Source organism: Vigna umbellata, chromosome 4, assembly GCF_029865625.1.
Source record: "Vigna umbellata cultivar VRB3 chromosome 4, Vumbellata_1.0, whole genome shotgun sequence".
Lineage (NCBI taxonomy): Eukaryota > Viridiplantae > Streptophyta > Magnoliopsida > Fabales > Fabaceae > Vigna > Vigna umbellata.
Window position 1 is genome coordinate 12,886,567 of NC_142168.1, and position 27,173 is coordinate 12,913,739.

Genomic DNA, 27,173 nt, shown 5'->3' on the forward strand with positions numbered 1-27,173 from the left:
TTAAAGTCTAATAAATGGCATTTATAATTCACTCAAGATTTGACATGTATAGATAAAATTAAAATTCATTAAATGTAACTAATGAGTTTTTAAGAATTCATTTTTCTGCTCACAGAAACAGTAATAGAAGCATGACAAATATTAAATTTGAAATATTTCAATTTATTTGGGTCCATAAATATCTTAAATGAAGAATGCTAAAGAAGTAAAAAGTTGGATGTATTATTAAAGTACACCAAACATCACAATAAGCGTTACATCATTGACCTATTGGACTTACGACGGCCCAACATACTATGTTGCATATTAGGGTTCGGCTATTACTTTCTGCATCACCGCAATTACTAACTGGTGGCACCACTGTCACTATGCTTCTTCCATCATTGCTGCCAGAGAAAAAGGCTTACTCTATTTTTATTTCGGGAGGAGTGATATAACTTTTGTTTAATACTGCATTCTTGATTTTTTTTTATTTGATTTTTTTTATAGAAAAAAAAACTTAATATTAAATGGAAAGTTAATTTCATGTAAGTTATACTTGTAAAAATTTATTTTACGTATAAATCAAAACATATACAATGTATATTGTTTCAGATGGTGTGGTCAAATATTATTTCATGATGTTTTTTTTGGTTACTTAACTTTGTTTTCGATTTATGTCACAATAAATACAATCACATATCTCTTTATCTTACCTTTGTATTTATAGGTTTTAAAATAAGCTTTCAATTAGGGTTGATTCAATCACACTTTATCTTACCTTTGTATTTATAAGTTTTAAAGTGAACTTTCAATTAGGAATGGTCCAATCATAATGTATTTATAAGTTTCAAAGTAACTAGTTTCAAAGTGACCGTTATTTTATTAAACATGTTGAACTTATGATGGTTATAATATGTAATTATCGATTGGTCAACCTTTGATTATGAAATGAAATGCAACTAATGAAGGGGTTTGGAAAAATTATTTTCTATTTCTTATTCGAATCAATGTATTTATGGAACCAGTGAGGTTATTTGTTGTTTCAAAAAATAGTATATTTTACTGATGCAGTTATTATATGTGCAGTGACCTTAAACTGGTGAAACAGAGATAGTACTGTTGTAACATCCCTGAAAAATAACAGTAACTATAACATTTTTCCATACATCTTTCCCTGATCTTTGTACAAGTATGATGTCTTTATTTAGTTGGATTTTGGGTTGGTAATGGTATTTGTTTCTTCCTCTATCATACATTTCAAAAATTGTTTCCACGTTGTAATTTACACACATCTTATCCTATTGGCTAGCAAAATGTGAAAAACTGAAACCAATGGATTCATCAAATGGTTAGATTCTCCTTCATGGCAAGAAAAGATCCAACTATTTTTCCTCCCACATCAGGGAACTCTTCTTGGTCTGGAAGTGATCTAACCTTGCCCTTTCTATCAACTTCTACAGGGTATTTCAGTAAATGCCCTCTCATCTCTGTTACTTCATCTGCTGCAAATTGTTTCCAGTTCATTTCTCCCATTGCCCTAATCCTAGATACACATTCAAGACTCTCAGGTTGCAAGAAGCAGTCCTCAATTGTTCCTGTATGTTCTGCCCAAAGGGACATCCTATATCCATGGATCTACATAACAGATATTCACAAAGTATTCATTTCAGGTTATGCATGATTACATGTTAATGGATTCAATAATGTATTTGCTGAAAAATCAAATCAAACAATACTATTATATCATTATCTTTTTGAACATAAGTATACCAGAGTCAGAATATGCATGCAAAATCTCATTTGTATCAAGCAAAATCCCATTACTTGATAGGATATGTTGATAGGATATGTAATGTGTATGTTAGGAGGAAACATATAAAAAAGTAGTTGTTACTTGGGTTGTTCGGTTGAGTGAGACTTTCTATATATAGTTGGGGGGTTTTGTATGCAGGGATGTTTTTGGATATTCTGGAGAATTGTTGACAGGATCATTGCCATCCTGTGTGAAGGGAACATTGTCCCTTGGATGCATTCATGTTGTACTTGTTGTCTAGAATCAATAATACGAAATCTATTCAGTGAGTTTAGGTGTTTACAATGGTTTTCCTGGTTTCCTCTATCTAGAAACCTAACAAATGTAAAAAACTTACTTGACCGTGTGGATAAGTTTGTGCTTTTGCCCATGTATAATGAGGTTGATAGGCGCCCATTGCAATTTCACTGTCCCTTGTTCCTTCCATGGAGCGCTGGTTAATGTTTGCAGACCCCAATATCACATATTCATCATCAACTATCATGCCTTTTGAGTGAACATAAATCATGAAACGTCGGCTATTTCGGCTAGCCACCTGAAAATAGACCCCGAACGTACAAAAGTGTTACTTGAGCATTCACTAAACAAAGATTGCATGCCCTTAAAAAATGAATAAAAACATTATAAACACCTGTCTGGAAAGTGAGAAAAAATCATCAAGAAACTTGGATAGAGCATTAGAGCACTGTCTGATATATTAAACTTCTTATGTTCTGATTGTCAGAGAGCAGTTTAGATGCTAAAATATTAAACGCCTATCTGGAAGCATTTATCCCCCTAATATATACATTTGGTACTAGAGAAATCTATATGGAATCCTTGTTTCACATAATGACATTCATAAAATTAATGTGGTATGCTAGCAGAAAAATATATTTGGGAAGAGTGAAACAAGGGAAAAGGGGTGTTAGTAACATACTTGAGGACTATTTGCTGGGGGAGGAGATCCTGCCACACCAACATTATCATACATACTGATGGCCTCTCGATTACCAAGACAGAAAAAGTTCAAATAATCTTGTGGAGAAAATGCTGCTTCAAGCCCTGCTTCAACCAAAGCCTTGTAAATGGTCTCATACATCATTTGCATTGTTTTATTCTGCAAAAGTAGGAAAATAATTTCATATCAACAAATGCAATAACCAAGTATCAGCATCTGTCACAACCTTTTCAGTTAACATTTGGCAATTACAAGTTTTCAATAGGAGTTTACCCTTATTATTGACTTTGTTAGCTCCAACAACCAATTGGTTGACATGTTCACTAAGTCTCTCGAGGGTACTTGTGTTGATAGCATATGTAACAAGCTTGACTCATATGACATATATGTTCCAACTTGAGTCTTAAAAATATGATTTGATTATATTAGAGATATACATGACTTGATTAAATTAAATAGGGAGATATGATATAATTTGATAGGGAAATATCTTACCAAATATTTCTTATTATTATATACTGATCGTGTTCCTTATTGTATCTCTTTATTAAAATAAGAGTACTCACGCATGTACAAAACACACAATTACAAGCAATCATTTCAGGAATCCTTTTACTAAAAAAATGTTACTCACACAAAATACATTATAAGCCTTTTTGAGTAAAACGACCATGAACCACATAAAATAGAAGAATGGATTACGAAATTTATCTAACACGATTGTGATAGAGCAGACATACAAGTTGATGTAAAAGTGAACAATTTCAAATTAAAACCAATTCAATAGTTCAATCAAATCTTTGCCAAAAGTAGAAACTTGGGAATCATACCTGCCAAAATAGAATCCTTTGCGTTGCAGCCCCTGTTGGAACTCCTTCCGGCCACATGGGAATAACAATATACACTGCAAATCTTTCATGTGCTTTTATCTTTTCAGTAATCTTTAGAGCAATTTCCATTGGGATTAAGTTATCAGCACCTGCCAAAGCAATAACATATGAAAGTGTTTCAAAATAAATTTGTGGCACCTCATTGACAATGTTTTATCCTTATTCATCTAATAAGTGGTTGAGAACGCATAAAAGATACAGTTGATAGAGGCTTGCCATGGGCATTCCTATAATTTATTTTTCAACGAGTTTTTTTCTGTAAAGCCTAAAACAATGCTCAAATTGAACATTTAGCTGTTTATTTTTATTTCATCAGGGCCATTTCTATCTGTTATCGTAACTCACTCCTACCTTACGAAACGAATCATAAGCCTATAATCTATCAAGCCAATGTACAGAATGGTCATTCAGAAATATACATTTTCCCCCTTCAACTTGAAATTAGTAAAACAAACAGCAGTTGAAAATGTCCAAGTCAACATAATAGGATATAGTAGTTGTAATATACTAGTGCTACTTTTAGAGCCTTTGCTGTATAATCCAAGTGACATGCTGCACACCTGAAAGATTGTTTTTCTATTACATAATGCATAGTCTATTCGATTAAATTAGTTAAAGATTAATTCTCCGAGGTTGATTCTGGTTCAGGATGATTTATCCACCTCAAAGTTGATAAACTGTGTTTTTTTATGTTCTACATAATTTCCAGAATAGTGTTGGATTTAGTTATAAGCAACAATTACTCATAGAGGAGTTCCATACCAAGGTCTTTATGTTGACTCCAATTGTATGAAGAGCCGATAAAATATTGATTCTCTATATAAATGTAATGTTGTGCAGCACGAATGGCCTTAATATATGCTGTATGTATGCTCATGTCAATCAGCACATTCTTTCCACATACTAGATTCTGGCAAAATACAAAAAGCATTAATTCCACAGTACATATAGCACAAGTTTATCAAAGTTTGATGGGTATACCAAGTCTAAAAAAGAAATATTGAAAACAAGGCTTCTCATTCACCTTGCTTGTTGCATTTTTTGGATCCTTCGGAAATCCCTTAACCGAATTTGAATCAATTGAACGAAATATCTACATTCCAAAGTAAACAATCAATAATTTCATTTTAGAGCAACCTAGAAAATAATTGCTTAGCATTATTAGATAATTAATTACCTGAACATGCCAAACTTCAGGATCATCTTCACCAACACTTGGAGCATCATTGATGCCAATAAAATCTGGAATTCTTTCCAACCTTAGCAAAGCATCATCGTATGAAGTAGTCAACTTTTTAATCCCGTGAGGTTTTGAAGCTTTTAACCAGCGCTCCTCAAAGTTAGTTAAAACATCATAAGCCGCTGGACCATCAATTTTAGAATGCAAATCATGCCATGGCTCCCGAGGACAACCACCAACATTACCCTGTCATGAAATTTACTCTTGTTATAAAAATTAATTGGTCTCCGTATTTCAAATAATAATAGTTAGAAATTGCACCTAGCAGATTTCTAGCTACAAATTCCACCATGATATAAATATACTGCTGAACATTTCCTCCAAAAACTGTGGCTTTTATTGATAAATTCCAGTTGTGCAATTAGGGTACTTGAATATAAATAACGGTATATCAATGGGAGCTGCACTATACACAGCATGTAGTGATGAAAAAATTATCTTTCTTATAAAAAAATGGAAAATCTTTTTTTGCAGCTGCTTTGATTCATTCTTTGCATATCATATCAAGAAAATGATAGAAAACAGTAGCTAATTTTCATTGGTCAACAATGGAATCTGAAATAGAGATTACCGTGAAAGTGGGGTTGTGGTAGTCATCCTTATGATCTGTATTCAATGTTCTAAAAATAGGGTGGTGGGGAGTATCATATCGCCCGTCACACAAATCAAGTCCACCAACAAATGCTATCACTTTTCTTCTATTACTTCCAGCATCAGCATCCACAATAACAGTTTTCTGATGATGTGTATATATCGTTCCAACTTCCTAATAAAAAGACAAAAATTCAATGCTGAAATTTGAAACCAAAATTGTAGTTGTGATAACATACCAAGAGATCCAACAAAACAGAAAGCATATATAACGGCTTCAAAATCAAATGATGTCCAAAGGTATGACCCATGAAGTTTTTAGTTTCATTTCTCACTGAACATGGAGCACTTTATGGGGTTCCAATTGTTGTATGTGCTGACTAATTGATGGATAAAATAGAGCACAATATCTAGCACCTGAGCGGTAGTCAATAAGTTAATGCATTTGACTAATTTATCATCAACAAGTATGCAGATAGTAGACTTGCAGACTCGGCATATTAAATCCAGTCCAATCATCACATTCACAATTGTGACACTGTATAACTCAGGAATCTACCAAATTTGATCACATTATGAGCAGTAAATCATAATATTTTTGTTTAAGTCCCAAAGTTGCAACGTCCAAAAGAATAAGATCAAACAGAAACAATACTCCAGCACTATCCGTAGACATTTGAGCATAAACTAATAAAAAAAAATTTCAATTAGAAAAGTAGTTGTCAAAACCAAACCTTTTGCTTGATCCAGCTATGTCGTTTACCACTGCGAGGACAAAGAAGCACTTGCACTGAAGAGTGCTTGAAAAATCGTCGAGTTTCCTCATCATGAGTTGCCATGACACCATCCTAAACATAAAGTCCATGAGTATCTCAAAACTAAAGCTTAAAGGGAAAATCAGAAATAATATATTCATTATTGATAAAATAAATATTCGGACAGTAATCTTTATCTTAACTGAAATAAAGTAAACATCTGTTGTCACACATGAAAAAGTATTAAGGAAGAGGATGAGAGAATGGATTGTTGGGTCACTTGATTTACTTATATTACCATCTATGCTAGTCAAGAGCATTGCCCGGTCAACTATCGAGTTTAGTGCAACTCTCAAGACAGATTTTAGGCACAGGATCCTAGTTACACAACAAGACAACCCAAGGTATAAAATGTCCCAAGTCCAAATGTATACAAGTTCTACAAATATTCAACTCTGATTTATTTAAGGCCACCATCAACCAACGGAAGGTTAAACAACTCTATTAATAGTTATGAAACTAGTAAACAAGAAAAATGGGTTAAGGAATCAGTATCCCCCCTTTGCTGCTCACTTGCCCAACAAGTAGTATATGACTCTCTCTGGAACAACAGTTCATTGCCAAAATCTAATTCTTTTCATTTCTTCAATTCAAAGTTGCAAAGTCCATAAAAATATAAAAGGTTTATCCAGACAACAACACAAAGCAAGAATATGCATGTGTGAAGACAATTGCTAATAAAATCCTACAAGCCAGTCGAAGCATGGCAAAGCAGAGATATGTAACAGAAAAGGTTGTTTTACTTACTGTTTTATAACCTAAAATGTTTCTTGATGTAGGATCATCCCAGATAAGCAGAAGCACTCTTACTCCTTCCTGTGACTTTGACCTCAGAAGATCACCTAAGGTATAATCTGGAGAATAACCAGCAGCATTCCTAATCAACCTTACTTTGTGCCACACTGACCAACCTGTAATATAAATCAAACGCCGAGCTTGACTTATGGCGTCAAAGATATCTTGCCAACACTTTCCATGCGCATAGTACATCCCACTGTCAAGCAACACATTAGGGAGGCTTCCATCTGGAACATGAGCATCTTGATACAGAGAAACAGTTCCACCTTTCCTCAAAGGAAAATATGTTCCAGGAACCCCCACGTATTCAGGCCCTGCTCCAACTCCTTTGTGATAAATGCTCAGTTTCTCCATAGGAATGTACTGAATGGATAGCTTCAGGACAGCATCTTGCTTACATGGCTTCCCATTACTATTCAGGATAGGGAAAAATCCTTCAACTGTTTCTCCTGAGTATATTCGCTCCACTGGAATTGCCACAATGCCAATGAGCTGTGAACCCACGACATCACTGTCTTTAACAAGAAAGTGTACTTCTGCAGCATGATGTGCAACAGGAACATAGAAATGTTGCCACCAAACAGGGTTTTCAGAGTTGCTAATGACATAAGTCCTCCCAATTACAGCATTGGATACTAAAATCGATACATAAGGATCACTGGTAATCTTCTTATTCATAGTTCCTTCAATTTTATTGCTCACACCACCAGGCAATTTACCAAACACATCACCTAAAGTTTTGTGAAACATATCCATATTTGGAAGATTCTTGGCTTCATGGACCCATATATCTAAATTTCCATGGAGGAGCAAAACTCTCAAGGACCCTTTATTCTGCACTGGAACAATCTGCAAACGTTCACCATACACTGATTCATTAAATGAGCCAGAAAAATCTGAAGGGCTAGAAGAATTCATCCGAGTGGGATAGGAGGATCCCCACCCAGAGAAGGAGTTATTAGAATATCCATAAAACTCCTCCTTCTTCTGTTGCAACTTAGGAACTGAAATGGAATGCATAAGCGGATGCCCTGCAGGCGCAGGAGGTGATGCAGGAGCAGTTGGTTTGCCATCAGACAACCTAACATTGCTCATAAGATCATCCAAAGCTGGGTAAGAAGAACCCTGAGAATGCGTGGAAATGGAATTGTCACTACTTTGTGACACTTTACCTCCTTCAGCAGTGCTTGTATTATCCGGCCAATAAGGACTAGAGAAGCTATTGGTGCCGGAATGGATATCAGGAGGCGGCGAATAGGCCTCCTTTGGTGGATAATAGTATTGAGGTGAACCATATTGGTAACTGGGCTGGTGAAAAAGGGGAGGCCTGGGAGAGCCATGATTTGGTGGAGGCACATGGTAGGGATAAGGATAAGTGGGAGGAGGAGCATAAGATGTTGGAGGAGGGTGAGAAAAATCCATGGCGTTAGGAGGATAAGAATACTCAAAATGGCCAGAATGTGAGGAAGGTCTAGGAGGTCCATGGTGAGAATAGTTGAAGGAATGTGAAGAAAGGTAAGGATATGAAGGATAAGGAGCTTGTGCATATGGATCAGGAGCTGAAACTGGAGGAGGAGGGTATGGTTGATGAGGGTTGGGAGGGTACCCGTATGGGCTTGGATACCGGTATGGAGAAGATGATCCATAGTTATCCATCACACAGAAATTATCACTCTTGCTGTAGCTAAAATCCCAATTTGATTCTCAACACAAAAGGGTAATGTAAGAAGACAGCAAAAAATCAAATTGGAGCCAATCAAACAAGAAATGAGGCAATTGAATTTGAATCGATACAGCAGATAGAGATTTAAAAAGGGAGAAAGGTGAATTGCTGTGATCGAAGGATGAGACTGTAGGTGATGAAAATTTTGGAGGGTATTGGATGAAACGAATAAACCCAGCTGAAAGAGAGAACCTTTTTACTTTGTGGACACACGACGAAGAAGAAGTCGAAGAAGAAGTCGAAGAAGAAACATTCAGGGAATGAAAGTCCACGTGGAATGCTAGCAGGGCACGTTATTCAATATACCTACCTGCTATTACGTTTTTTTCAGTTTTCCAAGATAAAAATGTCGTCTTTCTACCTGGGCAATTTTGATTGGATGTTACCATGGTCTTACACACCTGAGAAGAAATTTTAAACTTTGTTTAACACGACAATGAACAACAACAACGGGACTTGTGGGATTAGAAAAACAACAACTTGCTTTAGTAATAAACGGTGTTTTTCTTTCATTTTAATATTTTATGAACTATAATTCAAGTTTGTATTAATAGTTTAATGATTGTGGATTCAACTATGTACCATTAGGATTTTTATAAAGTTGTTTATTACTAATGGTATGGTATTTTGTCAAGTGATATCATTAAAATTAAATATAATATTGTTGAAATATTGTTTGTTTTGAAATTATGATTAATCAAGTGATATATTAAAATCAAACATAATATATGAAATATTGTTTATTTTGTTTTAATATGAACTAAAATACAAGTTTGTATGAATAGATTAATAGTATTGGATTGAATTATGAATCACTTAGATTGTTATAAAATTGTTAACTATTAATTAATGTTTTGATATCAAGTGTATTAATTAATATGGTTAGAGTTAATCATCATATACGTAAAATATTGTCTTATTTAGAATCTATATATTATTACATTTTTGTTTTTGGAAAAACATCTCTAAAAAAGTAAAAGAAAAATATTGTCTTGTTTAGAATCTATATATTATTACGTTTAGAAAAACAACTCTAAAAAAAGTAAAAGAAATAGATATATATTGTTTTAACCTTTGATTACTAAGTAATACAAAACTACTAAATGTGGTAGTAGGATTTTTTTCATATATATCATGTTTAAGAAATACTTATGAAAAAATCTTTTAAATTTGGACATGAATACAAACTATTTCTCATGTTTGATTAATATTTTAAAAATTTTCGAGGAATCATGTTTCCTTGACAATGAATTTTGACAAATTTTTGAAGAAAGGAACTTGACAATCTAACTTTCTTGAGTTGATATCAAAAGTTTAAGCTGAAAATACCATATTATCTCTATGAAATCATTTAACATGCTAATAAATTATAAAGATATTTTAAAGAAAAATGTGTGAATATAATAATGGTAATAAATAAATAAACTGTTCTATCTCATAAATAGTATCCATTTTATATCGTTTTAATAAACTTTTACTCAAATGAATCGATACTAGGTTATATCTAGTTTTGAAATATTTAGAGTGTATTAATCTTAATATTAATCTTCTGATTATTCTAATATAAATTTTAATCATGGATCCAGATGAGCCACGAGAGATCACACCATCATCTCTATCCGGTTTTATACAAATGCATTTAGCAATATTTTTTACTAATTTATGATTTTTATTATTCATGATTGTGATTTCCAACAATATAGTTTTTTTTCTTTCTAAAACGCGTTTTAAGTGTGTACATTAACAAAAACATTATTTTGGTAAATAAATAAAGCATTTTTAGAGAGCTTCAAACAAATATTAATATATGTTAGGTTATATATGTAACATCCAGTAATATGAAACTACTAAAATGAACATTACATAGATAATAATACAACAAACTATAGATTTGCGAAGAATAAAATTCTTCATCTGAAGGACCAAAAGCATAACCTACACTTCAAACTTCTCATCTAACTTGTCGTTTAGTCAACTCAAAAGATTGCATCCCTAAGCTCACACCATTAAGGTAATCATCGCAAAAGAGAAAACAATACACAGACAGACAAACACAGAAGCAAGGGTGAGCTAGATATACAAATATCATACTATTACAATAATACACAACATACATGTTTAATTCAAGTAAACTGGATCACACATCATAATATGTTATACTTTAAACTTGACTCGTCCGGACTTAGAATGATTGTCGAGCTATGGCGGGTCGTGCACTCGTGGTGGCTTCTACTGCTTTGCAAAGTCATTGCCAATGGGTTTCACCTTACCACACTCACGAGGTTAGTCTGTTATCACTCACCTTGGGTCATACTGGAAGCACCCAAGACTAGGACCTCCTACTACTCCTCACCACATGGATCAATCTTCTTTACTTGAGAATGAAAGACCATTGGAGTTTCAGGATAACCCCTAAGACTGAGCTCCTGCATTCATTCTAAACATACTTGAATCTCAACAAGAGAATTCACTGTGGATCACAACATAAGGCACCACCATGTAACCTCTCTGTGAGGTTCATGGAATTACATCCATAACATAGGGCACCACCATGTAACCTCCTTTTGAGATCCATGAAATTATGTCATCAACCATACTGTCACTTTGAAATTTAACTCAAGACATGAACAACCAAATACCATAATATTACCACATTGAATCCAAACATATAACCTCATTGATCATACACTATCATAGATGCTTCTACACCATTATAATAATCAAAACATAGTTCAAGGTTATCAGAAAACAGGAATAAAAAGAATAAAAACAGGTTCTGGGCAAGTCGCTCAGCGCACCAAACTCGCTGTGCGAATAACAGAAACAGTGGGCTTTGCTCACTCACATTCGCTCAGTGCACCAAGACTGTGCGCTAAGCTAAAGTACATTCGCTCAGCGCACCAAGTTTGTGCACTCAGCTAAACTAAAAATTTTGCTACACATTATCATACCCTAAACTCTCGCATAGCGCCCCAAATTCGCTATTCGAATTAAACTAGCATTTTCCCAGGCAACCACCATTCGCACAACGCCCATATTCACTATGTGAATCACCAAACAGAGAGCAACCCTCTCTAGCCACTCGCACATCGCAACAATTCGCTGTGCAAATGCCCTGACAAAGAGCATCTCGCCAGGGTGACTGGCTGTGCGAAATAATTCGCTCAGCGAGTCTGCATAATCTGCAGAACGCAAATTCTGCATAATTATGCAACTCACACACCCTTTACCATTTCTAGTCATTTTCCCAACTTCTAACACCCCTAATTCGTGTTTTATACTTAATTAAACTTACCTAGATGATCCCAACCCTCCTTAGTACAAATCTAGAGTTATTAAGACTCAAATTCAACTCTAAAACACCAATTTCCACAACTTAGGGACCCAAATCCAATTCTACTACTTTGCACCTATTTTTGACCAGTTTGATGATTCTAACAAGTCACAAATAACCTCCCTATATTGTCCCAACAGACTACAAGAGCCCCAAACTCCTAACTCTCAAATTCACTATCTCACTTCTTCCAAAATAACTTAAAACACTACCAATTCACTATGCTTTCTATCTAAACAATGTTGTAACAAATTTCACACCCCAAATCACTCCCAACCTAATCAATTACAGTAAATTAAACTCATCCACTTAGTTCATAACATCACAGCATAGTTCACATATTTCACATTTCAACACATACCACACAATATACTAAAAAACGTAAAATACAACTCCAAACAGTACATCAATTCAGAATTCTGTATACATACACCTCATGCAACCAATTTAAAGAAACATTCCAGCTCCCCTTACCTCAGAGGTCACACAACACAGTTCACCGGAATGTCCCAACAATACCTCACACAGCAATGAACTCAACCAAATCCTACAAACCATCAAATTGGTGATAGAAACAGCTCCTAGAGCTAGAGTTTGACATAAAGTATAGGAGTAACGCTACTAGCTACATGCAACTAGTAGAAATCACATGATCCAGCTCAAGAACATGCGGAGAAAAGGGAAAACAGCTTACCCGACTATAACAAAGAAACTGATCGGTCAGTTATGGAGCCCTCTACGCCATGGACGTCTGGACACCTCCTGATCGGAAATCCAACAACTCATTAAAGAGGAATGGAAGAGAGAAGGCAGAAAAGAAAGGACAGGAAAGAGAGTGGCTTTGAAGAGTGATGCAAGTTTTTCAGATAATGAAGGAACTTTAAATCCAAAATATATATATATATATATATATCAATTAATTTTCTGCTCATATAATTAGTGTTTTACTCTGGAACAATTATTACTGTGTATTAATATATTATTTGATTAACTTTAATTTGTATTTTTATTAATAAACTATTAGTTTAATTCAATTTATAGTTGTAAGTAAGGTTTGGAGCTTATTTATAACATTAGGGTCCGTATAACTTAAAATATAAATCACGCGTTTTTGTTAAATTATTTTTAGCACTAATTAGACAAATTTTAATTACCAATAATGCTGTCTATTCAATACATAAACTATAACTTTATTTTTTTTTTTTCTAAATTGCAAAAGTATATATGTACGAGTTACAGAGTGTTTTTGAGACGAATTGATAAAAAATATTAGAAAATCAATTGGATGTATTTAATAACAAAAATAGTTTTTTTTAATGAATTCAATATGTATAATTTATACTTATATACAAAGAGATTTTTTCTTTTGGTATCCACATTTATTTTATGAATATTTTTTTAACTAAAATAATTATTTTATTAATTTTACTCATAAATAATTTTTTTTAATTTAAAATTTTCTCATTTGTTTTATATTTAACTATCTTTAATTATAAAATTACTTACAAAACTAAATAAAAAATATCTATTCTTACAATAAAGTTATAAAAAAAATTATTATTATTAAAAAAAAGTCAACACAGACGTATAACGCATGTATTTTCCCTAATAATATTTTGCTATATTAAAGTTTCCATATTTTGAATCTCAAAACTATTATTATGTTACATATATAATAATAAAGAAGAAAAAAAGGTATTCTTATTATATCTCTCTCTCACTCTCTCTCTCTCTTTCTCTCTCTCTCTCTCTCTCTCTCTCTCTCTCTCTCTCTATATATATATATATATATATATATATATATATATTATTATTCATCTATTCTCAACCTCAACAATGTAGGAAACGAGCTTGAAGAAGTTTTCATACAAGAACAGGCATAAGAGAATACAGAGCCTATTAAAAATTGATGATTATAAAAGGCATAAATGCATATACTAAAACAATATTCAAAACAATTAGCAAGAAGCAACGTAAATTTCCCAATATGATAGAACTTACACCAAGAATGTAATAAGTTACCAATAAACTCTGTTTATTAAGCCAAAGATTTTCACTATAGCCAGGTTATTGCTATAGGACTTCTAACTTTATATCTGTCAGATACCCAAATCAGTGACCCAAATGATGAGCTACCACCAACTTTACCTCCTCCAGTTGCCAAAAATGTCACATTATAGCTTAATTTCTGACCCAGTTTTTCAAACTTCAATTTCCTTGGTTCAACACTAACTGAAACTCCATTCGGTTGTTCCACTTTAACTGCATAAGAACTTTGGGATTTTCCAACATTTGTGACAACCCTTCTGTATGTCACACTAGCATTAAAGGCACTTCTGCCAAATAGAACAGCAAATGAAGGGTAGTTCAAGTCACCAGCTTGTAGAAATGCTTTTCTAGAACATACAAAGTTACTTCTTGATAATAAAGCAATCTGGGAAGAAGTATAGTTTATGTTACAAAGATAATTGAAGTAGTCTTTGGTGCTGATATCATACACTAACCCTGGATCAGAAGCACTTACAGGGTTAACATGGCCTGAACCAAATACAAAGGGAGTAGCCAATGGTGAGTCATTAGAAGCCATGTCTGAAATTGGAGCTCCTTTGTTGTTCAATGTGTATGCAGTAGTCATGAGAGCAGATTTAATGGCTGCAGGGGACCAATCTTTGTGCAAAGACTTGAGCAGTGCTGCTATGCCACTGACATGAGGACAAGACATTGAAGTACCTGAAAGTATGTTGAATGATACTTTTCTTTTGTCACTCTTGAGAAAGCTTGGGCTGATTTTGGGTGGCCAAGCAGCCAAAATGTTCACACCAGGTGCAGTCACATCAGGCTTAATCACATCTGATCCCACTAAACTTGGTCCTCTTGAAGAAAATGCTGCCATCACTGGTGCAGGGTCCCTGAACTTCGTCCCCATAAAGGAAATTGAAGCTGTTGGTTTTTTAATAGATTCACTATAGCTTCTGACAATCTTGCTTGCAGAAGCCCCCAAGGATGTGGCTGGCAGAATATGAGGGTCAGCAAAAAGCTCTTCTCCTTGATATTCATTGTTGAGAAGAATCATTCCAGACCCACCTGCCATTTTCACTTCCTCTCCTTTCTCAGTTCTACCATTTATTCCTCTTTCACAAGCAACTATTTTCCCATGCACAAGCTTTGGATCAAGGGAGCCTCCAGTGCAATACTGCGCTTCCTTGGTTGAACCTGCTGATTTGCCATACACAAGGGGCAATTGGGTTGTTTTCTTACCTTGATATAAGGATGACCCTTTGAAAATTTGTCCATTCCCAAGCTTTACTTTTGTTGGAAAGGTTCGGTCGGTGGAGCTAGCAGCAACTGTCATGATCCACGGAGCACCATTTCCAACCGTTGATGGAAAAGGGCCTGAATTGCCTGCGGAGCAAGCAACCAAAACCCCTTTCTGGGTTGCCCCAAATGAAGCTATGGCAATACTATCACTGTAAAAAGGTTTGGGAATACTCCCTAAAGAGAGTGACAACACATCAACCCCATCAGAAACTGCTTGGTCCATAGCAGCTAATACATCAGAATTAGTACAACCAGAAGACCAGCATACTTTATAAACTGCAATTCTAGAAGTATACCTCATTCCAGTTGCTGTACCTCTACCCTGGCCAAGAAAGTTGGCATTTTTCACCATATCACCTGCTGCAGTTGAGGCAGTGTGTGTTCCATGCCCCTGGGAATCTCTTGGAGAAAGGTAATCCACTGTTTCATTGATTTTTTTCCCAAAAAATTTTTCATACCCCTTGAAATAGGCTCTCGCACCAATAAGCTTCTTGTTGCAATTCGAGGAAGAGAACTTAGTGCCTTTCTCACAAACACCTTTCCAATGAGAAGGCACTGGGGACAAACCTGAGTCTCGGAAACTGGTGTGTTCAGGCCATATTCCTGAATCAAGAACTCCAATGATCACATCATTGGCCAAGTTAGAAGCAGTCCAAAGTTCTCTTCTATTCCTTAGGCCAAGAAACTGTGGGCTGTACGTTGTGTGGAGTGTTGATAGTTCATCAGGTATGGCTGAGAGGAAACCCTCAACTTGGTTCAAGTATTTGAGGTGTTTCTTGGAAAGACGGGCAGCAAAACCAAACATGCTGGTTTCATAGGCATAAAGGAGTTGAGGGGCTAAAATCTCTTCTTCTCCGTCTTCTTGCATTGAAGCTTCAGAAATAGAATCAATAATGGATTCAAACCATGGCTTTGAGCTGTCTTGAGAATGAATTGAGGCTCTGATCTTAGTCTTGTCAATGTGAACTATATATGTCTGTTGATCCGCAAGAGCTGTTGAATTTGCCACCATAAAAGCCAGAACTAGGACAAGTGTTCTAAAGATCATGATGCCTGCAAAAAATGAAGAAAGGGATTGACACTTCATGGCTGCTAATCTTCAATTCAAGAAAAATTAAAACATGAAACAATGTTACACTATTTCCAAGCTTCTATGGATTATAGTTTTCTTCACTACTTCTTTCTGTTACATTTTTCTTCCTAAGAGACACAGTTTCTAGCCACAAACCTCTGAAATTAAAATATTGTGTACTTTAGGAATCTAGATAACTGAAAGTAAGTTTTTCCTATTTATGTATGCAAACTATACAATGCAGTGAGATAGAAATCACAAAGATTGAAGTAAGGGTCTGTTGTGTAGACTGTACCTGTGCTGGGCTTAATACAAGATCACGAAAAAAGCTAATGCAATATGAAATGCTGATATAAAGTTTTGACATCAAATATTGAATCAGCAGTAAAATGAGTAGAAGTTTAAGTTTTAACTTTATGTATATGCTCATAGCAACTACAGAAAAGAGTTCACCTTTCCTTACTTTTCTTCCACTTCAACAATGCAGACTCTGAATGAGATGCATCAATCCAAAGATATATATAGAAATGGAGGGGCAAAAACAGATCTAACTATATGCCATTGACACGTTTCATGCAGTACCGGGTTATGAGTATCAGATACAGAATTTTTCCATGATTTGGGTATGGATATGTTAATACAAATTTTAAAAATATGTATATAAAAAAGATAGAATAAGTATGGCTAAATCGTATACAAATGATAAAATAAACATAAAAGGAATTAAACTCAGCGTGACAAAGTCTCATAATAAAAGAGACTGACATACAGAAATATCTAACAGCAACATAAATGAAAGTAAGTAAGATCAAAGAAAATATTTAGTTTTTTATCTTTTTCACTATGGCCTAACATGCATGAAACTAAGTACTCACTTTTTCTTTTTTCTGAAGTATTTTTAGTATGTAGTTGATGCAAGTCAACCACATATAAGAGCACCCATGTACAAGAGGTGTTGGTTATCAAATATAGAAATAACTTTTTCAGTTTGTATCACTTTATATAACCTGCTTTCGGTTCTTCCTTTGCTACACTTTTGCCTTTTCAGAATTTGTGTCTTATTTATGGCATTTGTAAACACATGGATCACACAACATTATGAGTCATGAAATTTTTTTTTGCAAGTTATCTCAAGATTACATTTTGAGTTTTAACTATATATTAAGGATATTTATCGATGACCGATTACACGGTAAGCCTAACAATTAATAAATCTTGCTAAAGGAGTAAACTTTAAGTCTAACCTGATGAAGCTTATATATGTTGAGTATGGAACTAGATATTTATAGATAGTTTGATTCCAATACGACAAAGGATGACACAACAGGTCCGACAAACATTAAATCTAACTATAATAAATTTTTTAAACGGTTATAATATCATATTAAAAAGTGAATTTTAAACTCAATTCAATTTTACAAAATCAGTTTCAACTTATTTTTCTAGTCAACATGATATCTCTAACACTAACCTCTTTTTTGGAAATATGTTTTGCTTGTGATATGATGTCTGACATTCAGAATGCTTCATGTTTGGTCATCTCTACTTACTGTTTGTTACTCATTTTGATTCACTGCCTCAGTTGGTTAATGTTTCATGTGGTTATGAGAAACTATACAATAACAGCAATAAAGTCATTAATCATCTTATCTTTTGGCTTATAATACTCATAAATGCACACCTAAAACCATAGACCAATATGAACATAAGAAGGGATTTCATGAACATTCATTGTTGCAGCACAGATACGTAACAGATCAAGGGATTTCATAAGACGACCCTGCTCATTTATTCGAAGTTGGTCGAATCACGTGGTAGTTTGGTTTGAGGCTATAGATCCTGTTAAGGTGAGACCAGTAATGAATTGAAGGTTTTGGTTAACATGTTCACATTTCTTTTCAAAGCTGGTTTCATAATTATTGTTGGTGTCACACCCGAATTCACATTATTGCCAATGTCACGGCTAGTGTTCATTCATACTGCTGCAAATGTCACAGATACTATGCACAAGTTCATGCTATTGCAGATTCCACAGAGTGTTCATGATACATATTACTCTGCCAATGTTTTCTGAGTAGTACATTTCAGCTATGAAAGGCTCATTGCTGTTAAGGGACCACCAGTTTCAGACCACAAGTGCTGTGCAAGATGCATTCAAGAATTCTCTGATATCAAACCATTATGCTTGTTCTATTTAGTGATCATTGTGTGGTTTTGTACTTTGAGTACAATTTAAGACACCCTTTTACCTCTTTTTTTCCTTTTGTTTATCTGAACATGTTGGAGTTCATGATTAAGAACAACTGTAGCATTGAAATGGAGACACATTAAATGTAAATGATCATGTACGTGTAGAAGAGGGCATCGCAGAAACTTTAATTATCATGGTATGGGGTACGAGAAACGTTAAATACGTGCAGTTGGATCATGTGAAGGTTGAACTGCATATTTTCACCACTGAGATCTCTCCACATTAATTCACCAAACAACACTTTGAAGAATAGAAAAGAAAAAAAAATGAAAAAGATGGTGGAAAGTAACATTATTTAGATTAAATGGAATGAGAAGGAAGAAAAGAGAAAAATAAAGAAGATAAAAATATAAATAAATGAAAAAAAATAATAGTTTTTATTAATAATATTTATTTATTATTTTAATAGTATTCTTGTAATTTTAACTAGTGAATGTGACCCTTTTATCTTATGATAATAAAAAAGTAAAGATTATTTTTTAATTATTATTAAAATGAAAAATGTATTAAATTTATGAAAAATATATTCTCAAAAAAATTATAGAAAACAGTTAGAAAATTTAAGAAAAAGATATTTTATGCTGGTAAAGATAAAATCGGTCACAAAACATGTATAAAAAATAATCTCATTATTACTATCATGTCCTTGGTTTTCGTTTTTTTATTTTTCTGCAACAGCCCATATGCACAGTTGAGATTCTTCATAAGACTGGCCCATGCGTGTCAATTTATATTTAATAATGACAAAATTAATTAATTAATAATTTTTAATTCAATAATTATTTAAAATGATATTTTCTATTAATTTTAACTAAATAATTTTTTATTTTAACTATATGGACAATAATTTAAATTATAATATACAAATTATTATTAAAAAATGTATTTGAAATTTATTTTTACAAATCAATTTTATAAATTTTAATCTTATCTTTATAATTTTAATTTTTTATTAATAATAATATCAATTTCATTTTAATATAATTTTAACTACTTAAAATTAAATTTATATCAAAGTTTTACAAAAGAATAAATTGATAATCATGTATTTTTATCAATTAAAATATTTTTTAATTTATCACACTCATTTCATCAATGAGGAATTTTCAAAAATTTCTCTTCAAATTGTTTTCTTCGTCTATTCAAATCTATCATCCATTCATTTCGCAAAAGAAAAATTTAATATGTTTTGTATCATTTCTTTTTAATTTTTGTGTCATTTGCATGATAAATAACTTGTCTCACATGCAAGGGTAAACCTTTAAAAAATGAATTATTGTGAAATTAAAACAAAAATTGATTAATAATTTAGCCTAGGTATTAGAAGTAGACTTTAAATATCATTAAGATAGACTCTAATCATAGTTATGATACTATTTTAGAAGTAGATTTTAAGTCTAACTCAACTCTACAAAACCGACTTATAAAATAAAGTTTACATCCACCTACAAACTATGAATCGACTTTATCTTTAAAACTATAAATTAACTTTATCTTTAAGTGAAATCGGACTTCCAATCCCTAATTTTCTAACAATAGGTTTGTAAGAACATAACAATAGGTTTGTAAGAACAAAAGTCCAATAAATGGTTTTGGGTGATAGAGGGATAGGTTTGTTGGTGATGCGTCAATGAATGGTGTATGGTCCATCAACAAATATGTTCTCACAATAATTCAAATTCACGTTCAGCTTCAATTAAAACTGTTGTCGAATTATTTACAGACACAAAAACAAGTTTCGGGTATCTCGCTATTTCTATGTTTTAGTTTACCTGTCCTGTCTTTTTCGCTTTTCTCTCTCTTCTTCAAATAACATTAGACAAGAACAAAAAGAAACTGAAAAAAAATAAAACATCAAATTCTTAAATTTGTTTCCGAGTGACTCTGCCTATTAAATAGATTATTAAATTTGTAAGAAAAAAAACAAAGTGATTCGTAATGTTTTGGGTTTCGGAAAATTAGGTACCGAGTTTGTTGAAAATTGAAAAATTAACCAAAATGTTAAAAAGTAGGTTTGCTAATAGTCAAAATAATATTCTCAAACAATCCTCATTTAGTATACATCATAAAATCATTTCCTAAAATATTCCTTCTTTTAAAATTATTATACTAAATCTCAATAGAATTCAATAGATTATGACACGTATCTTAGATAATAATAGATTATGGATATTTATTAATTCTATTTAATATCAATACATTTTCATCTCAAAATTTTGATTAGTTGATTCTTATATAAAATATTTTTCTTTCGTTCTACAAGTATACGAGTTTACTCAAAGAAATAATTTTGGGAGTTTTAAAAACTTCAAACTCATTAATATGTATTTTCATTCAATGAGTTACCTTTGAATATATACTCACTCAACAAGTTGTGTTAGTTTTCTCAATTTTTATAAAACTTGAGAAAACAAAGATTCATTTTAAACTCCTTTGAGTTATATATAAGAATTTTTATCACAAATATACAAAATTTCTAAAATTTAACCAAAGAGAAAAAGTAAAAATAAACTTAGTAAAAAAAAGTGGATTGATTGTGAATGTAATACTTTATGTCAAAATTCCTATGATATACTTTGATTTTCAAACACATAAGTAGATTGATTGGAATCTTAAAAGAAATATATAAAAAAAATGATAACTTTTAAAGAGATATAACTCTTACAAAATAAATTTTACTTAACTAATTTATCTATCCATAGATTCTATATTTGAATACTAAAATAATTGAATTCCTATCTACAAAAGAATAATTATACTCCTAACTACTTAATAGGTTTTAATGTAAAATAATTTCGGTAGTTAAAAATCTGTAAAAAACACATCAATAATTTCACAAAGAAAAAAAGAGTGGACAAAATATAAACTTTATTTAATATATCAATAACATATTTATTTTGAGAAGTAAGATATGAAAGTATAAACTTTATTTGATAATTATTTTAAATTATGATATGAATAACGCATTGAAATAAGTTAAAAATTATAAAAAAAAAGTTATTTCACTCAACACAAATGAAACAATTTTATTATGACTTTACATACCAAATTTATCTATAATCTAAATGAAATAGTTTAGCAAAGTAACCCAATGTTAAGAATAAGAACCACTTTAATTTAAAGTATAGAACTCTTATAAAAATTAATATGTGAATTGAAAAAGGCTCAGGACCTCATAATATAGTCTTCTAAATCGAGATTATCTAGCATTCCACACCTTTTAAGTAACTATGATCATATAAAATTAAATAAATAGGCAATTATTTCACGTTCAATTATTTTTTATTCCAAATAAACTAATTCAGAATACATTTGTGTATTTTATTCCATTGAGGTCGATGAGATTTAAAGTCTAATGTATAGCATAACATCTAAAGCCGCGAAGTAGAAGTCTGGGAGGTGTCTTCAACGGCCTGGATCACGCGACGCAGAAAAACCATCCGATTCTGAGCGTACACGTGTCCATCCCACCCTCTCTTGACCAAACTAGCGGCTAAGTTGAGCGCAGCCTCAACGGTCTCATCGGCGCTAGAGTGAGCGGAGTCGATGACACCGAGCCGAAGCGCATCCTCGGCTTTGAGCTTAGCCGCAGTCATGACGACGTGGCGCCGAGCCGCGGGCGTGGCGACCTTGGCTTCGAGGAGAACGTGGAACCAGACGGGAAGGACGAGGCTGATGTCGAGCTCGCTCATGTAGAGGAATCCCCTGTCGCTGCGCATGAGGAGGTAGTCGTGGGCGAGGGCGAGGGTGAAGCCGGCGGCGGAGGCATGACCGGTGACGGCGGCGATGGTCGGCATGGGTAGTGTGAGGAGATCGTTGACGACGGAGCGGAGGAGGGAGTCCATTAGGATCATGCGCTCTCCAGAGGACTGGGCCCACGCGAGGTCGTAGCCGTTAGAGAAGAATTTGCCGTGCGCGGTGGTGATGAGGGCGGAGGAACCGGTGGCTTCTTGGCGGACGCGGCGGAGGGAGGATAGGATGGACTCGAGGAGAGTCGGGTTGAGACGGTGCTCGCCCTCACCGGTGAGGGTTAGGATGAAAATGTTGCCTCTCTTCTCCAAAGTGCACATCTTTGTTTGGATTGGAATGGGATGAATGAAGAATGATGTTTCTCTCTAGTTATTCCAATTACCGGTAGTTTTGGAAAATTCGACATTAAATACTCATATACAAAGGTATTAAATTCTCTAAACACAGTTCTTTTTCGCTTTGATTACCTTCTTTCCAACTCATTTGAATAAAATAACATAGTTTGATCATCACTGAAAGAACAAAATATTTAATACAGTGTGAAAGGAGAAAATGCACTTCACCGTGTTAGCGCTTCTTTCTATTATTTTATATTTGAAATCGTATAACAATGTGTATGATGTGGGAAAGATCTACCCTCTACTAAAATTGGCCTTGTGAAATATTCAAGCTTCCAGAGAAGGAAATCTAGTTCCTCGGTAGTTAATTCAAAGCATATGATTTTACAAAATGATAAAACCAATATACAGAAAATGTATCACTAAAGCCAAAGAAAAGAAACATAAGATTGTCTACAATGCTAAATTACATGATTGTTGTTGATTACGCACCTGCTACCAAAACCATATTGAAAGAAAGCAAGTTGTGATTTAACAAAGAGGGATTCAAAAACGCACACCACACCAAAAGTGTTTTTCTTTTGTACTGAGCCAAATTACCAGCCCATCAATGTCCTTCTTACTTTGTCCACAATCTGACTTCTTGTTTGGCTTCTGGTCAATGGGAAGTTACGGTTTTCCTCCAACAAAAATCTATACACTTCCCATTGGCGTTCTTGCGTTGAATGTCTTACAACTTCAGCCTGCAAGCATTGCAGGAAAAAGTGAAACTGTTTCCATTCTGGATTTCTTCAGAGAACATCGGAAGTTGTCACAATAACTAAGTTTTGTAACATAAAAACTTACAGAGAAAATGCAAACTCCCAAAGCTTTCAAAGCCAATGTAACATCATAGAATACGCGGGGCCTTCCCTTTCCAGACAGCTCCACAGGATTAGCAACCAGAAGTTCTGTGTCTGGACCCCGGCTCGCTATGATCACCCTCAAAGGATGAAGCATCTCTTCTTTTAAGCATGAACATAAGGTTTTCTGACTATCAGGATCTATGATCTTTTTCCCATCATTTTGCTGAACAAATAAGTCAATGTTTCGAAAGCCTTCCACGCTTGATGAAAATCGACCAAAAGCAACCTGGTTGAGAAATATGTAAACGACCAGTGAGAAATATGTAAACGACCAGTGAAAAATTTATATAACAAAACTTGTAGTCAGAAATTGTATACGAATAATGAATCTTAGAATGATTTAGCAGAATAAGATCAATGGATTAAAAATGGCAATAATCAAGTCCAAACTGTAGCAAGTATAGCAAGACTTGAACACCATTTTTCAATTCGTTTAATCTCAGCTCAGGTGACTTCCTTTGATTCAGTTTCATGTATAATGGTTCACTAGGGAGAAGAAGAAGGCCGTTTGCATGCATATATAATTATTCAGGAGACAATACCTTAATATCAGAGTCCTTAGAAATCCTCATAATGTCATAACACAGACCCTTCTGGTCAACACACTGTATCTGAAGTAGTGTATGAACTGGGCTCAGTGAATTATCTACAGTAACAGTAGGTGTTTTCAGTGTTTTCATATCTTGGCTAAGAGGGTGCAAAGACACCTTGTCCAGCAGCTCAGAACTAAATAATTCTTCAGCAAAAGCTGGTGGAAGAGAAGAAAACCCCTGCAGGTGTCCATATTCAGGCCCAGCCAATTGAAGTTCACTGGAGATACACCTCTCTCCTAAAGCGTCCTTTAGAGATTCACACACATAATCTTGTCTCTTTTTCGTGTGAAGCAATTCCCTGTTTTTATTATTAAAAGAGTACAAAATGTCACATAATCATCATAAGCTACAAACTACCTATAAAAGTACGAGCACGAACGTCTAACTGGTATATTTTCCATCCAGATTCTGCATATAATAATTATGAAAGAGTAGAAGAAATGGAAGAAACCATAAAACAAATTTGTCTCCTTTTTTTTTTCTCTGTTCATCTTGGGTCCCCTGTAAGTTTTAAAAAAAATTCAATTTAGTACCCATAGTTCCAACTGCTGCAATGTTCGATTGTCAAAGATTGAACAGGATAGTTTAAAGAGCTACGATAGTTCGACAGCCAATCTATCATATACAACTATTATACAACAAATTAAAATTTTAAATAATATTTTTTTATTGGTTTGTTTGTTAACTCACTTGTGTATAATATTAAAGTGAAGCCATCAAATGATTATTTATGAAAAATTGGATGTCAAAAGATAATTTTTTCGAGTTTAAACTATGATATTTATTCCATCAACATCGTGTTAAAGATCTTAATACACGTGATTCAATCCTAGGTTGCAAATAACAGTCCTCTCCTCAATTCATTCTGTATCCACTCCAGTTCTCATAAACTTCATTATCACATACCCAATGGAATTGCAAATAGTGATAAGATAAAAATAAATTTGTCTAATTTTTTGTCCAAACAAGCAAAGCATGGTGATCTTTAGAAGCCACACGTATTGTTGCAATTCAGAAGCAATAGGATAGGAATAATACCCCAGTTCTGACACCAATTTCACTGTCCTTCACATATGAATCTATTAGAAATAGGCTATTTAAGATGACCACTTTTCAAGGTTTATAAATTCTATTCAAGCCATATATCTCTGGTTGATGAGGAATTAAACTACCACCTTGATGCTGCAATTAAAGCAATCCCTCAAGATACCTCAACTAAGGTGGGTTAGTAATGACCACAACTAAAGTGACTTTCCACCAGAATCAAACACCAATCTCCCAGGTGAGCTTTTGTTTGACTTACCACTTTCACAGACATATGTTATATAGAAGTTTCTAAAAAAATTGAATGGTGTAAACCAGAGCACTCAGTAGATGCAGAATACAAACAAGAATCTCATACTCACATCCCATCTGTGATAAAGAACATGTCTAACACCCTGCCATCTGGGGTTGGCATCGCTTTGACTCTCTGAATAATTAGTTCAAGGTTGCACAGGATTTCATTAATATCTAAAATGATACAGAGAAGAAAAAAAAAGTGTCAAAAACTGCACACCCTGTGTGGTAACCAACCAAAGGAGAGAACAAAACAGAAACTAGTCACCATATAGCAACCCTTTTTGATCTACACACCAAACCTTCAACAGATAAATCGGAGGCGGTGAAGGACTCGTGGAGAGTTGATTGAAGTGATAAGAAAACAAACATGAAGGGCAAGCCGAAAGGAGGCGAGTCTTCAAACTCTCCCAGTCAACTTTGACCGATGCTGGATGTGGAACAACCCAAAACACGATGTAGCACCACCTTCCATCCGTGGAAATATCTGCATCTCCATCCAATTAACATAATAAAACAGCCACAACAACAACAAACCATACCTCCAAAACTATGAAAAAACCCAACATCAAATAATGCAAAAGGTAGCTATTGTTACTTCGAGTATCTCTGCAGAATTATAACAGTAAATCTCGAAACTCGAAAATACTAATTAAACTGTACCATGAATAAACAAACTCAATGTCAAACTATACAAATGGTTGATAACTTTTTTGTAAGAGCTACAAGTATCCGTATTTTCTTCTTTTGCAGAACAAAACTCATGATTTAAAAACTGATTACATTTGAAATAACTCTGTATTTGTTGATCTACGTGTCCGTATTAAATGGTTGTTATTTGCAGAAAGAGTCGTGGAAGAAGCAGAATTTCCGAGAGAAAAGTCACATAAAAGTAAAACGTTTAAAGGTTTGAGATTTGTTGCAGAAAGAAGAAACCCAGTTGAAAAAAGCGAGGTACCGGCGCGGGTAATGCGGAGACCAAACTCGAGGATGATTCTGCAAAGATCACAGCCGAGACCAGCCTTGTCGGGGCAATTGACGGTGACGATGCAGGGCTCACTGAGGTCCTTCCCTTGCTGGATCACAACGACATCGTCCCATGGTATCCCCATGACTGTGAAGTGGTGGGTTTAGGTGACGACGGCCACCGTGAAAAGCATTGCCGGAGCCCAAAATGGTGGCTGAGGAACAAACGGAACTGTGAATGAAACCAGTGGATTGTGGAAGACTGAATTGCACTAAGATAACGTGAGTATATATGTGCTTCTAAGGATGCAGTGAATCTTATTTTTTGCAATTTTCAGAATTATTTCAAATATGAAAAATGGATCAACTTTAATTCCTTATTAAAATCATCTTGATTTTTTTTTTACTTATTTCCTCAAGCTTCAAATATAAACAGAACTAAATAAATTTTACATTAATTAAAAAAGTAATTAATTTCATTTAATTTTAGGAATGACATTTATAAAATATGTTTTC

At 33.9% G+C, this 27,173-nt stretch overlaps 4 protein-coding genes across 5 annotated transcripts; all 4 read right to left on the bottom strand.

The window, feature by feature from the left end:
• Positions 1-1,120: 1,120 nt before the first annotated feature.
• On the bottom strand, positions 1,121-9,059 carry LOC124843230 (phospholipase D gamma 1-like). The gene is made up of 10 exons (XM_047319923.2): positions 7,019-9,059; positions 6,191-6,304; positions 5,437-5,631; positions 4,803-5,051; positions 4,650-4,718; positions 4,388-4,535; positions 3,566-3,714; positions 2,715-2,894; positions 2,133-2,330; positions 1,121-1,617 (listed from the first exon to the last, which is right to left on the bottom strand). Exons 1-10 carry the CDS (start codon positions 8,723-8,725, stop codon positions 1,324-1,326), a joined length of 3,303 nt encoding a protein of 1,100 aa, XP_047175879.1. The 5' UTR covers positions 8,726-9,059; the 3' UTR covers positions 1,121-1,323.
• Positions 9,060-13,971: 4,912 nt separating this feature from the next.
• LOC124833380 (subtilisin-like protease SBT1.1) lies at positions 13,972-17,091 on the bottom strand. 2 transcript variants are annotated; one of them, XM_047307857.2, is made up of 2 exons: positions 16,970-17,091; positions 13,972-16,497 (listed from the first exon to the last, which is right to left on the bottom strand). In XM_047307857.2, the coding sequence occupies exon 2, from the start codon at positions 16,490-16,492 to the stop codon at positions 14,183-14,185; it is 2,310 nt and encodes a 769-aa protein (XP_047163813.1). In that variant the 5' UTR covers positions 16,493-16,497; positions 16,970-17,091; the 3' UTR covers positions 13,972-14,182. The 2 variants fall into 2 exon arrangements, with proteins under 2 accessions (XP_047163813.1, XP_087970198.1); XM_088114072.1 differs by lacking the exon at positions 16,970-17,091 and having other exon boundaries at positions 13,972-14,560; positions 14,651-16,768.
• Positions 17,092-22,004: 4,913 nt separating this feature from the next.
• Positions 22,005-23,032, bottom strand: LOC124833376 (enoyl-CoA delta isomerase 1, peroxisomal-like). Its single transcript, XM_047307848.2, has one exon. It carries the CDS (start codon positions 22,835-22,837, stop codon positions 22,139-22,141), a length of 699 nt encoding a protein of 232 aa, XP_047163804.1. The 5' UTR covers positions 22,838-23,032; the 3' UTR covers positions 22,005-22,138.
• A 156-nt stretch (positions 23,033-23,188) lies between these two features.
• Positions 23,189-26,925, bottom strand: ACR9 (ACT domain-containing protein). The gene is made up of 6 exons (XM_047307847.2): positions 26,650-26,925; positions 25,960-26,178; positions 25,760-25,865; positions 24,303-24,651; positions 23,702-23,986; positions 23,189-23,598 (listed from the first exon to the last, which is right to left on the bottom strand). Exons 1-6 carry the CDS (start codon positions 26,801-26,803, stop codon positions 23,452-23,454), a joined length of 1,260 nt encoding a protein of 419 aa, XP_047163803.1. The 5' UTR covers positions 26,804-26,925; the 3' UTR covers positions 23,189-23,451.
• Between the last annotated feature and the right edge of the window lie 248 nt (positions 26,926-27,173).

What these genes read in the sequence shown, in the direction of transcription:
- LOC124843230 (XM_047319923.2), bottom strand. Translation starts at nt 8,725, where the DNA reads ATGGATAACTATGGATCATCTTCTCCATACCGGTATCCAAGCCCATAC. An exon ending in CAAAAAATGCAACAAGCAAG is followed by an intron (nt 4,536 to 4,649) that starts GTGAATGAGAAG and finishes GTATTTTGCCAG; the next exon opens with AATCTAGTATGTGGAAAGAA. An exon ending in AAAGGATTCTATTTTGGCAG is followed by an intron (nt 2,895 to 3,565) that starts GTATGATTCCCA and finishes CTACTTTTGCAG; the next exon opens with AATAAAACAATGCAAATGAT.
- LOC124833380 (XM_047307857.2), bottom strand. Translation starts at nt 16,492, where the DNA reads ATGATCTTTAGAACACTTGTCCTAGTTCTGGCTTTTATGGTGGCAAAT.
- LOC124833376 (XM_047307848.2), bottom strand. Translation starts at nt 22,837, where the DNA reads ATGTGCACTTTGGAGAAGAGAGGCAACATTTTCATCCTAACCCTCACC.
- ACR9 (XM_047307847.2), bottom strand. Translation starts at nt 26,803, where the DNA reads ATGGGGATACCATGGGACGATGTCGTTGTGATCCAGCAAGGGAAGGAC. An exon ending in TCAAAAAGGGTTGCTATATG is followed by an intron (nt 25,866 to 25,959) that starts GTGACTAGTTTC and finishes GTATCATTTTAG; the next exon opens with ATATTAATGAAATCCTGTGC. An exon ending in TGGGAGTTTGCATTTTCTCT is followed by an intron (nt 23,599 to 23,701) that starts GTAAGTTTTTAT and finishes CAATGCTTGCAG; the next exon opens with GCTGAAGTTGTAAGACATTC.